At 37.7% G+C, this 12,487-nt stretch overlaps 1 protein-coding gene across 2 annotated transcripts in view; it reads left to right on the top strand.

Annotated features, from left to right (window-relative positions):
• fndc3a (fibronectin type III domain containing 3A) overlaps nt 1-12,487 on the top strand; it is a 72,568-nt gene that overhangs the window by 44,471 nt on the left and 15,610 nt on the right. For both annotated transcript variants that reach the window (XM_037677623.1, XM_037677624.1), the window contains 12 exons: nt 128-418; nt 2,160-2,218; nt 3,208-3,374; nt 3,456-3,515; nt 3,594-3,732; nt 5,801-5,854; nt 5,953-6,077; nt 6,256-6,430; nt 8,161-8,247; nt 10,412-10,550; nt 11,675-11,743; nt 11,846-11,964. In XM_037677623.1, the coding sequence (XP_037533551.1) occupies nt 128-418; nt 2,160-2,218; nt 3,208-3,374; nt 3,456-3,515; nt 3,594-3,732; nt 5,801-5,854; nt 5,953-6,077; nt 6,256-6,430; nt 8,161-8,247; nt 10,412-10,550; nt 11,675-11,743; nt 11,846-11,964 (1,484 nt within the window). The remainder of the gene's footprint in view (nt 1-127; nt 419-2,159; nt 2,219-3,207; nt 3,375-3,455; nt 3,516-3,593; nt 3,733-5,800; nt 5,855-5,952; nt 6,078-6,255; nt 6,431-8,160; nt 8,248-10,411; nt 10,551-11,674; nt 11,744-11,845; nt 11,965-12,487) is intronic.

Raw genomic sequence — 12,487 nt, forward strand, 5'->3', positions numbered from 1 at the left:
ATGTACTGTAGCTAATGTTTTGTTGAAATGTTTTCTCTTAATTGAGTCGCATTGTTTATGGTCTCAGCTTCTAAATATTATAAGATCTACTTTCATGCAAGTACTAAGTTTATTTTTGTCCTTTCAGTCTCTACAGATTCTCTCTCTCAACATGGACGCCCATCATTCGTTCACAGAGATGACCGAACTAACAAAACTCATGAACGTCTTCAGAAGAAACTGAAGGACCGCCAGGGAGGCGGAGGAGGAGGGCAGGTCAAGGACAGTCCTCCGCCATCACCCCAGAAGTCCTGCAACAGCCCCCCAGTGGTGGATATTCATAACGGCATTGGAGGAAAAGGGCTAGAGGCAGATCACAGGCATATGGTTGCCTGCTCTGATAAGCAGATGGGAAAAGGAAAAAATGGAGAATCAAGAGGTAAAGATATAAAGTAATGAAATAAAGGCATTGGGGTAGGATTAAAAATGGTTTATATCCCCTTGTACTCTATTTCAAACACAGCTTGAGTTATATTGTAAATTATGTGTAATTTCTAGTATTTATTTTTAGCATTAATATTGTTTTTACATTTTTTAGTCTTTTTCTTCCTACCAAATAAATAAACTGAAATAATGAAAATTTCTTAATTGAAACTGAATTAATTATCTCTTTTAGTTAAAAGAAATTTAGAAAAGTACCACCAGCCTAGACTTTACAGTGTTAAGTTATGATATTATGTGCTTACATAATTAGCTGTCTTTCTTTTATATTTTTACATATTTTGCTACAATGCATTGGATTCAAGTTTATTGAAGCTGCTTTTTAAAGTGAGAATCATTCCTGCCTTACGTATAGTGTTGGTTTAGCCTACAAAAAGCTATTTATATGGCTAAACTACATTAGACATATATATATTTTTTATTTTTTTATTTATTTATTTTTTTTTTTTTTAAGTGGACAACCTCTATTAAGTTTCTATAAACTAAATAAATATACAGTAGTCTCTCGTTTATCGTGGGGGATCCGTACCCTGAAGCCCCACGATAAGTGAAAAACCGCGAAGTAGGGACACAGTTGTCCAAATTCAAGTAAACTTTATATTAAGGCTTTAGAAACTCTTCCCATACTCTTGGAATGTTCTAAACTCTTAAACCTACTAATTTTAATATCATATGGTAAATTTTACTTACTAGCTCAGCAGAACAGCAACAGCTCTGGTTCCGGTCCAACTCTGTTTTATTCTTATCCGACTTGGTTCGTTTCTGATGACTATCCTGCAGCAATGAAGCCCACAAATCAGTCCTGTAAACTCTAAAACCTGCTCATTTTAACAACATACAGTATTTATATGTACAGGAGCTACAAAATTTTACTTACTAAGTCTCTGCAGAACAAGAGCGTCTTGGTTCCGTCCGACTCGATAGATGAAAAAAGTCCTGGTGCAGCATGACTGAAGCCTACCGCTGTTGTTCCAAGAGCAGGGCTGCCCAGGATTTAGTCCACCACCTCTAGCTCGGTCCGGACCAGCACTGTGCGACCAGAACCAAGCTGAACCTCGCAGCCGTCTGTCTCCTGCAGCTCCCAGGTTCTGGGTCACACTGAGTCCTGATCAGCTGCAGCCCGGTTACTCACCAGTGAAGACAGAACTTGAAGGATGAGTTCAGCTTCAGAATTATTTGATACTTTCCTCCTGCCAGTCCTGTGAGCTTATTATCATTACTTCTGACTTTGGTTGCAAAACTTTGCCTCCATTTGCAGCAAGCAGAGGTTGAAAGCAGTGTTGACTTCTGGGATGTGAACAAATGGCTTCTGGGTAACGTAGTTCTTTAGACTGACAAAACGGTGATGGCTTAATTAAAACAAATTACAAAATGGTGGCGATTATTATTATTTTTTGTATTTTTTTGGGGGGGGGGGGGGGGGATATTATGTACAGTACTGTATTTAAACCAACCGCGATAGAACGAGTCCACGAAAAACAAACGGCGAATTAGCGAGGGCCTACTGTATATATTATAGCTAGATGGATTTTACATCAACACAACATCCATAAAAGCCAAGAAGATATTAACCTTGTAAAACTTAACTGGCCTTATTTGTTACATATTGATTTTAGAAACTCATTGTGCATTTTTAAATTTTTTCATTTATTTTATGTATGTTTTTTCCTCCTTTTCAGAGCTTGACAAAGAGGCTCAGGTGCTGCTCACAATTCTGAGTAATATCAGTAAACCAGTGGTTGGTATTAATTTTATTGATCTTATCTTCATGTCTCTGTGAAAGTAATGTACCTTTATTTGATTACTTGATTTATGATTCATCATTTTGTTTTGCAAATGGCATCAATGTGGGGTTTATGTTTGAACATGCTACCAATTATCTGTGCTTGCGGTTATTGTGGAATATTCATTTTGCTTTCAAAAAGATCTCTTTTTAAAGTAAAATATAAAGTTGGCCATCACTTCTTGTTTCAATCATACACCGTAAATTTGAAAAAGAAATATACATATAAAAATGTGTATAGACAGGCACACATTTTCTGCTTTTTTGTAGATAAAATACCCCCAGAAAACATATTTTTGATAATTTCAGTAGAATTGCTGTTCAGTAGCTGGAGGGGTAAATGTATAGTTGAAAATAGATAAAAAATTAAAAAAAAGAATAGATTTTTCACACTTCCTTTGAAGTCTAAACTTCTTGTAAAAGTTTCAAAATTTGTGATACAGTTCAGGGAATGCAGGAAAAGTTTAGTTTTAGTAAAAAAGCGTGTTTTTTTGTTCAGCCTGTGGTCAAACAGTGCTGGTTTTTAAAGGTGAATTGAACTGTGGGAAATTAAAGACCAAGGTGAGGCTGCAGCACTTGGGGTTGGAGTTACAGACTTGACTGGATTGAGTTCTTCCACACTTGAATCCTTCCCTGCAGTTGAGCTCAGGCTATTTAAAGCTTCCAAACAGAATTTAAAAAATCTCGACTTTGCGCAGAACTTGCCTGCAGCTACGATTGTTCTCTATGCTGCATCGGCTTGAAATTTTTCATTCCTTGCTCTCTTCCTCCAAGAAGAGTAGTGGTTGTTTTGAAGTATGGAAATTAAAGGAGATATACCGTAACTTTTATTTTGAAGGATTGAGAGAAAAAAAAGATTACTGGTTTGTAATTTTTGTGATTTAAAAAAAAAAAAAGTTTGAGATTAAAGATTTTATGAATGACGTGAAATTTTCCCATTCTAGGTGTCGGACATCCAGGCCAGAGGTGTAGTCGTCAGCTGGAGTGCACCCACCAGGCCAGAGGGTGAAAACAACTCTGTGGAAGACAACTCAACCCTTCCAGATCCCCTCAGCTATGAGGTTTCCATCTCTATTACTGGAAAAGATGGAAAATACCAGAGCCAGTACTGGTGAGTACCACATAAAGTTTAGCGCTAACCCGTCATAGGGATCACGATGCAGTAAAACTTCTTGTTTTTATTTTGGTGCAGTGGGGAAGGACAAAATGCAACTTTAGAAGACCTTCGACCAGCAACAGACTATCATGTCAGGTTGGTATGACCCGGTTTGCTTCGGTTTCTGTTATTAATTAGCTGAAACCTTGAGTAAACACATTTATTTTTCCTTAGGGTTCAGGCCATGTGTAACTATTTACTGGGCAGCCCATCTGAGGCTGTGAGCTTCACCACGTTGAGCTGTGAGCCAGATCCTCCAAGTCCTCCCAGGAAGGCCAGTGGGAACAAAAACACCCTTTCACTCCAGTGGAAGGTATTAAAAAACACACACACAAATATTTCACACAATGTTTTGCTGTATTAAAACTGGTGAAGTATAATCAAAGTAATCTGTAAAATGTCATCTAGATAAATTGACTAAGCTTGATGAGAGAACTGGAAACAAAACATAAGCACACCAAAAACAATATGCCCTACTATGACAACTATGAGAAAGCGATGACACACACAATACTTGTGAAACTAGAGAATATACATTTTTTTAATGTTAAGTGCGGAACAACAAAGTCCATGCTCAATAATCCAGGTATGCAATCCAACATTTTTCAGTCAAATCATCTGGACAGTTTTTTTTTTGTGCTGAAACGTTTGAAACGCTGTTGGGGGAAGAATCAGTTTTGTTGTGTGTTTCCTTGACTGATGAAGCATTCTGGATCGAAGGTGAAATGTTTCAGCACAAAAAAAAGAAACTGTCCAGATGACTTGACTGAAAAACGTTGGATTAAGTGCGGAACGACTTTGCTGAAAATTTGCTGAAGAATGTGAAATTGACTTGTTAAAGATGCAGAATACTAGCTAAAATGTAAACGAATCACAACACTAACTTAAAGGTAAAATTATCAAAATACCAACTAAAGTCTAAAAGAAGCCAAAAACTAAGCACCAACAGAAGCAAATTGGTAAAACACAAGATAAAAGTTGAGTTGCAAAAGACGAATTTAATAATTAAAAGTTTCAAAATACTTGCTAAAGTTAACATTAGAAAGAAGTCATCTAAAATGTTAGCCAAAAGTAATAAAAGGCTAGCTTGAAGTTCAAAGTAACAAAAAGTAACTGAAAGCTAAAAGTGACAAAAGATGAGCTTAAAGCTAAAAGTAGCAGGATGGTAGCTAAAATTAAAAAACAGTGTACTGAAGCAGATTTTTAAAAGAACAATGTTTTTAAAGTAATGACAGAGATCCCAATATATTTTTAAAATAAAACTAAATACAGTAGCCCCTTGGTTATCACGGGGATCCATACCCTGAAACTTGGCGATAAGTGAAAAACCATGAGGTAGGAATATTAGTAGTTTATTTTAGTATTTATATATATATGAAGGCATTTTAAACCCTTCCCACACTCTTGCAATGCTCCAAGCAATGTTTCTAAAAACTAAATGCTCTTAAAAAAAGCACAGAATGTCATGATTTCAGCTCTGCCACTTGGCAGCGCTCTTGGCCACGCCCACTTCTCAGCTGAAGAGCAGAGATATGAGACACTGCATGAAGAAGCTTCTCCTGCAGCTTGGGCTGCACACTGGTGCTAATTAATTTAAAATAATTTATTTTAAATCAAAATTCCATGCCGATTGTGCAGATCATCCATCAATCAGCCAATTGTGTGTCATGTCCAATCTTATTTTGAAAAACCGCGATAAGAGCGAGTCCGTGAAAAACGAACCCCGAAGTAGCGAGGGACTACTGTATTTAGAAAAGTACTGGGGTGAAGGGGTGGACTGAATGCATTCACACCATAAAAATCTTTCAGATCTACGTGATCAAGTAAGTAAAGCCTTTTGAATTCTTCCATTTGATGGAATGCAATCAAAACTTTTATCATTACGGTTTTCAAATGAATTAAACCAAACTTCAGATGAACAGTGACAGTGTGATTCAAAACTTGAGTCCAAACAGAAAACACTAGTTTGTTGTGCTTCTTTTGACAAAAGTGTTATGGCCTTTAACTGTCAGCTAAAACAGTAATACTTATTAATACAATTGGTTTGACTTACTGCATGAATAACAATAAGGAGCTAAAAAAAAAAACTATGCAGCTGTTAATTGTATTTAAAATATCAACTACTAAAATTTCATAATTGTGACAAAACCATAAGTTACTCTTTCAAGAAGTGTCCGTCCCTAAGATTTAATGAATAATGCTGGTGGACGCAACATTAAAAACTTACTGTTATTTCTTTATTTTTGTCTTTTCTTTTTTTTAATGGAATATTCTATCATATTGTTTTGTCTGCATAAACTAGAAAAAAAAGCTAAACTGTGATGATATTTGTCAGACTTGAATAAAATGTTGCTATAATAAACTATATGTTTCTACGACAGGCTCCGTGTGACAATGGATCTAAAATTAAAAACTACATTCTTGAGTGGGATGAGGTAAAGTTTGGTTATCTTAAAGCGACCCTGTTTTTGGAGTTTGTACGGGCAGCTTTAAGGTGCTAATTTTTAAAGTAAAATGCGTTTTGTTTTTAAAGGGGAAGGGCACAGGTGTTTTTGAACAATGCTACTATGGACTTCAGAAGCAGTTCAGAGTGACCAAACTGTCTCCAGCTTCGAGATACTCCTTTCGCCTCGCTGCAAAAAATGACATGGGAGTAAGGTACGCCCATCCAGACGCTGGAATATTTCCCGAAGGCACCCTCGCTGTTGTCTGTTTTTATGTTATTTTTCTTCCATTTAACTGTCTCCATCTGTATGTCCATTTACATGTCTCACTCTGTCTTTGCTGTGTCTTTCCCTCCATCCTCTCCCGTCCTGTCTCTCTCTGCCCTCCCCAGCGAGTTCAGTGAAGTGGTGGACCTGTTCACCTCATGCAGTGTGCCATTGCCACCCTTCCCTCCAGAGCTGGAGATGGCAGGAGTGACCTGGCTGTGTCTGAAGTGGCAGAGGCCCAGCAGCTCCCCGAAAGAAGATGACATCTACTACATTTTAGAGATGGAGGAAGAAGGCTCGGTATGTCTCTGATATTTGCAGCTAATCATTTATGGTCAAATATTGTCCAGATCATTCTTTGTAAGATCTTTCCTTTAGGCACAGTATTTTGTCACAGTTCTTTAGCTTTATTTACTCTTATTTATTCTTTGCATGCATAAAAAGCTTAAACAATTGTCAGAATACACAAGACAATGTTTAAATAATAATAATAATTAAAATTTAGTTGAGTAATTGAATTCATAGTTTCAGTTTCAAATAATTACCAAGTGTAATGGACAAAAATTGACATTCCACTTTAGGAGCGTCCCCTCATCTTGACTTACCTCATGAATGAGCTGCAACTTCAATGTTATAGAAAATACTTTTTGCTGTGTTGTTAGAAATTAATAAGTATTCATAAAGTTTTAGATATTCTCTCTTTTTAAAATTGTATTAAGCTGCCATATAATAAGACACTTTTCAGGTGAAAAAATAGTTTATATTGTAAAGCAATACATTTAAAAAAACATAATTTAAAACAAATAATAATACATTTAAAAAAACAGATTTTATACAGACACACGATATTTAGGAAGTGCGCTATATTGCTGATTTTATTTATTTTTGCTTATTACTTGATACAGTATCCTACATTAGAATAAATTTAAGTTTAAAAGTTTAGGTATCCAGAAGAAACATCTGAGTTCAAGACATTTTATTGTCTTTAGGTGCAATAAATGTAATATTTCATTGAATATTAATTTTCAATAATTGCTACAATATTGACAAATACTTGTAATTTTTTAATATAATCGAAGGTCCTAGTGAAATGGTTATTTTGAATCCTTTTTAGATGCAACGTGTAGAAAATAAAATATCTCATATCTTCCCAAATGCAGTAAAACCAAGTTTGCACTCATCGTAGGCATTTTCACTTAACATTTGTGTTAAATGGCTGCAAAAGGAAAAACAAACTGCAAAGTCTTTGTGCCACCTGTAACGTTCACAAATCACTCATGGGATGGCCACATCCCACATAAATGTTAGCTTTCATGAAATGAAGTGAGCACGCCACAAGTGGCATGGAGCAGAACTCAGCTGCATTAACATGGAGCGCAACAAAAAGTTTTTTAATATCTTTTCTTTTTAAACATTAATTTAGTTTAGGAGTTTTCTTTGTGTTTAACAGATTTTTTCAACCTAAATACAAAGTTGCTGTGCATCATCATCAAATGTCCCTCTAATATATTGTTTTTTTGATTATTCCTGCAACCTAGTGGTTGCACAGATCGTATTTCATCACATTACTGAGCTGCAAACCCAGATTCTCAAAGCAATCTGCTGGCTCCTTAGATAAATAACGTTAGCCAATATTGTTATATGATGATAACGTTTCTGTTCATTGCCCAGAGACGACTTCTGTTGTGATTTGGCACTAACTTGAATTATCTTTTCACACGTTGACCATTTTGGCTCTATTACTACCTTGCTTTGAGGTGCATCAGAGGTGGATTAGCTTCAATTCTCGTCTCAACCTCGGCCCGTTTCAGATCATACGAGGAGTCTAAGCCCTGGTTTGAGCTGTTTTGTGAAAGAGCCTAATGTAATGCAGACAGCTACTTGCAGGTTTCACACCTAGTAAAAAAGTTCCTCTCACACCTGTAGCTGTTCCTCCCACAGATCACGTTGTTTTCTGTGCTGTGATGATTGTTGAGCAAATGATTGCTCAGCTGATGATTTTGCTTCTCCCTCATTTATCTTTCTCCCAGGGGTATGGCTTCCAGCCAAGCTATGATGGTGATGAACTCTCCTTCACCGTGAAGAATCTCCACAGGAGTACAAAATACAAGTTTAGGGTACGTGATCTGTGCGCATTGTTCATTCAGAACAGGATATTTGCAGGTTTAATTTAGAAAAGTCAAGAGAGAATGTGTGGAGAGAGGGGGCAGACTTTCGGAGATGGAGAGGTGCCGAGTCCCACGTTCGCCATGTGACTTATCCGTTTACAGGCGTCTGCGAGCAGAGCAGCACGCAGCAGCATCAACAGGAGCGCTTCAGTGTTGATCACATGCAGGGACTCCATGAGAAGCGAGCGAAGCACTTGACCAGTACACAGCCTTTTGGCTGGCAATGATGTCACAGTTTAGGAACAGACTGCTGTTTTCCTCTCCTTTATGTATTTCTGTCTGTTTTTTTGTTGTTTTTTTGACTCCTACCCTTCCATCCTCTAGCATTCTTCTTTCTCCTTTTTATTTGTTGCAGTTCCTTCCTTAATATCGTAGCTTATTTGGTACCACTTTACAATAAGGCTCCCCTTATAGATGGCTAATATTTTATAGATGCGTTATTAATTCCTCTATAAACGCTTTATAAATCATTAATAATTCTTTATTATGCACTAATTAAAGGTGACAGAGACAAAACTGAGCAGATTCTTGCCAAATAGTGATCCAAATCTGTTCACCTTTATATTTCATCTAGACAACAAAGTTCATGCTCAGTCATCAAGGTACCAAATCTAATAATGCTCCGTCAGGTCATCTGGACAGTTTCTTTTTGGTAGAGACACTTCACCCTCTATCCAGAGGGCTGCATCAGTCTGAGGAGTTCCAGTAAACTGTTTCCCCACCAAGCAGTAAACTCCCAAAGTGGACCAACCAGTTTGCTGGAGATAAGATGGTTTCTGGGGGCTGTCCTGTCCCCCGTCGACTCCTCCTGGGCAGGCAGCCACAGCCAAAGTGGTTCAAGGCAACAAAGTTCATGCTCAATCATCCAGGTACCAAATCCAATAATTGGTGGGGAAACAGTTTACTTGGAACTCCTCAGACTGATGAAGCCCTCCGGATAGAGGGCGAAACGTCTCTACCAAAACTAAACTGTCCAGATGACCTGACGGAGCATTATGAGATTTGGTACCTTGATGACGGAGCATGAACTTTGTTGTCTAGATGAAATATAAAGGTGAACAGATTTGGCTCACTATTTGGCAAGAAACTGCTCAGTTTTGTCTCTGTCATCCTTAATTAATGCATAATAAGCAGTTACTAATGATTTATAAAGTGTTTATAAAGGAATTAATAACGTATCTATAAACTATTTATTAGCCATCTATAAGGGGAGCCTTATTGTAAAGAGGTACTGATATTTGTATGTATTTTTTAACAACTTCATGTGACACTGATGTCTTTTTCTGCCATGATGCTCCAGGTTGTGAAATTTTATGAAGGTATAAAGCATACGTTTCAAACTCAAGGCCCGGGGTCCAAATGTGGCCCTCGTTGACATCTTATCTGGCCCCCAAGATGATTTGTGAAACGTAAAATACTTCTCTGTCTCGAATTTTTTTCAGTAATCTTTGATTATGATGTCGAAAGCACAACAGTGAACATCAAATGAGACCAATCAAACTCTTGTTGAGGAACCTGTGACCAAGAAACGATGCAGGGTATCTGATTGGAGTTAATGTATTTTCTGAAATTGGCCCTTAGTTTGAAAAAGGTTTTAATTTTGGCCTCCTTTTGTAAGTGAGTTTAACACCCCTGGTATAAAGAGTTGAACAAAATAGTAGGCTTTACTCAGCTAGCCAGAGAAATGTGTCTCATTGTTCCAAAGTATAAAGCTAAAACAAGTGACATCAGTCCAATGTAGTTCTACATGTCTAAATTAATGACTACACTTAGCCCTCATTCAATTTAACCTCCACACAGTGTGAGGAGAGGCTTGGTGCAGTCCAGTTTGTCTGGGTTCGGTATATTAATGAGCTTCACTCAACAGGCTGACAGAGGTTTCTATTTTACTGCAAATGTTTTTCTTTTTCTCTGAAATGTTAATACTACTAATCTATTCTGACTTGTAGCAAAACAGCAATGCTTGTAGTGTTTGCTGAAAAGTCACATGCAGAATCTTGTTCTGTTTTGTTTACATGCATGACTTACTTGCTTTCAGTACACACAAAGGCCTTTTTGCATTGAAAAATGCCGTCAGTGTTCTGACAGAACTGTGTTTGTGCACTTTAACCAGGTGGCAGCATACAACTCAGAAGGGAAGAGTAACCCCAGCCAGGTTGTGGAATTTATCACAAAGCCAGACAGACCCAGCTGTCCCTGCAGACCTGTCATCAGAGGAAGAGTCCAGCCCGACAGCTTTAAAATGGCCTGGGGTGAGCTTCTCTTCAAGTTTCCCTTCATAAAACCTCTCAGTCTTGCTTTTAGTTGACAGCCTGGCAAGTCCGCTTTACAAATTGCCTTCTCTTATGGAGCTCTGCCTAACAGTATATGAGACGGATGACACTGACGAAGAGAATTCACTCTCAAAAGTCGTCACACAAGCATACATACACATTCACAAATCACCTGCTGTGGACGAATCGGTCAACACGAGCGCACGAGTCAGTTTGCTTATGAATGTAACATTTGAGACTTTCTCGCTGCTCCAGGTTCATAAAGGTAATGCTGCATTCAAGGCCCATAAAAAAAATCTGGAATATCTGAGCCTTACCAGATTTACAGTTATTATTAAAAGACACATTTCTAACTTGGAACTATAGCTCCTAACCCCATATATTAAAACACACATGCACATGCACCTAAAAAAAAAATTTCTGGTATTTTCTTCAAGTTATCTTCAAATACAGGGAAAATGTATTTTCAGCAGAGGAACAAAAACACCGGAAAAATGTAACTCTTATAGTACGCATTTGTAAAATTTGTGGTACGCTTGTGGATCTTATTGTACACAAGCATATCTCATACGCTTGTGTGGATACTTATTGATTCATCTTCATAGACCTCCAAGGTAGTCTGTACATCAAACTGATAGTTTTCTCCTCTGGTCACACATCAGCAGAAATCCCTCAAACGCCTCACTGGACAAAAATATCATCCATCCAGTGCTCGGAGTGCTTGATCTCTACTTTCATTTGTTAAATTAAAAAGTGTACCTGCAGGTTTAAATACAACCACAATTCTAAAAATGTTGTGTCGTTGTGAAAAGAGTTCATTGATTCGCAAATCTGATTAACACATATTGTATTGACAGTGGAACTGAGTAAACAAAATGTTTTGCAAGTATTGGAATGATTGTGTGGATAGAATATTTATGGAAAGCGTTTTCAATTTTGAAAGGGAAGATGTTAATCTAATAAATGTGAGTTTAGCTAGTTCATTGTCTGAAGAATCTGCTTCTAAACTCCTTTTATTGAATTTATTCTAAATTAAACGTGGATATCCACTAAAACAGTTTGTTGTCTTTAATCATTTTGGTGTTTTTTTGTTTGTTTTTTAGAGCCCCCTAAAGAAAATGGCGGTGCTGAAGTCACAAAATATGTTATGGAGTTGTCTGAAGGCCTAAGTGGTTCGTTACACAAAATACTACTACTGAATAGTACATTTTGGGACATTTAATCTATTAGTTTATTGTGATGATTTTAATTAACCGTCATGTTTTGGTTCTTAGGTTTGTCGTGGGAGCTGGCGTACTCGGGGCCAGCTCTGGAACATGTGTGTCATGGTTTGAGGCCTGGCTGCTCTTACCAAACACGAGTTTACTGCATAAGTGAGGGGGGGCAGAGCCCGGTGAGTCACTCGGTACCAGGACGTGTGCGCATGTGGCTGTTTGCTGCTGTCTGTCTTTGAAAGAGTTGGATAACTGTTCTTTAAACTGTAGACGGAGAAGATAGAAAAAACTCCTGTAATACAAAGGCCAGGATAATTATTGCCTGTTGTTGAAAAGGCTAAAGGTGGACAATTATGTTTTTGCCTGTGTTTGTTCATGCGTTTAACAGAATATTTCAGGAACTACTGGACAAATTTTTAACAAAACACTCAGGAAATACTGTACTTTCCACCGTACAAGTCACACCAGCGTTTCATCAGTCCAAAAATGTCTAATAAAGTGGGAAAAAACATAAATAAGTTACTTCGCCGTATAAGTTGCATCTATTATTCGTCACTGCTGACCACCCGGAAACGTTGGCCGGTGTTGTGCCAAAAATCCAACCATCCATTATCTTTTACCCGCTTCTTCCATTTTGGGTCACGGGGGTCGCCGGTGCCCATGTCCGGCAGTCATTGTGCGAGGGGCGGGGTACACCCTGGA

This window comes from Nematolebias whitei, chromosome 6 (genome assembly GCF_014905685.2).
Source record: "Nematolebias whitei isolate Nwh7 chromosome 6, NemWhi1, whole genome shotgun sequence".
In the NCBI taxonomy this organism is placed as follows: domain Eukaryota; kingdom Metazoa; phylum Chordata; class Actinopteri; order Cyprinodontiformes; family Rivulidae; genus Nematolebias; species Nematolebias whitei.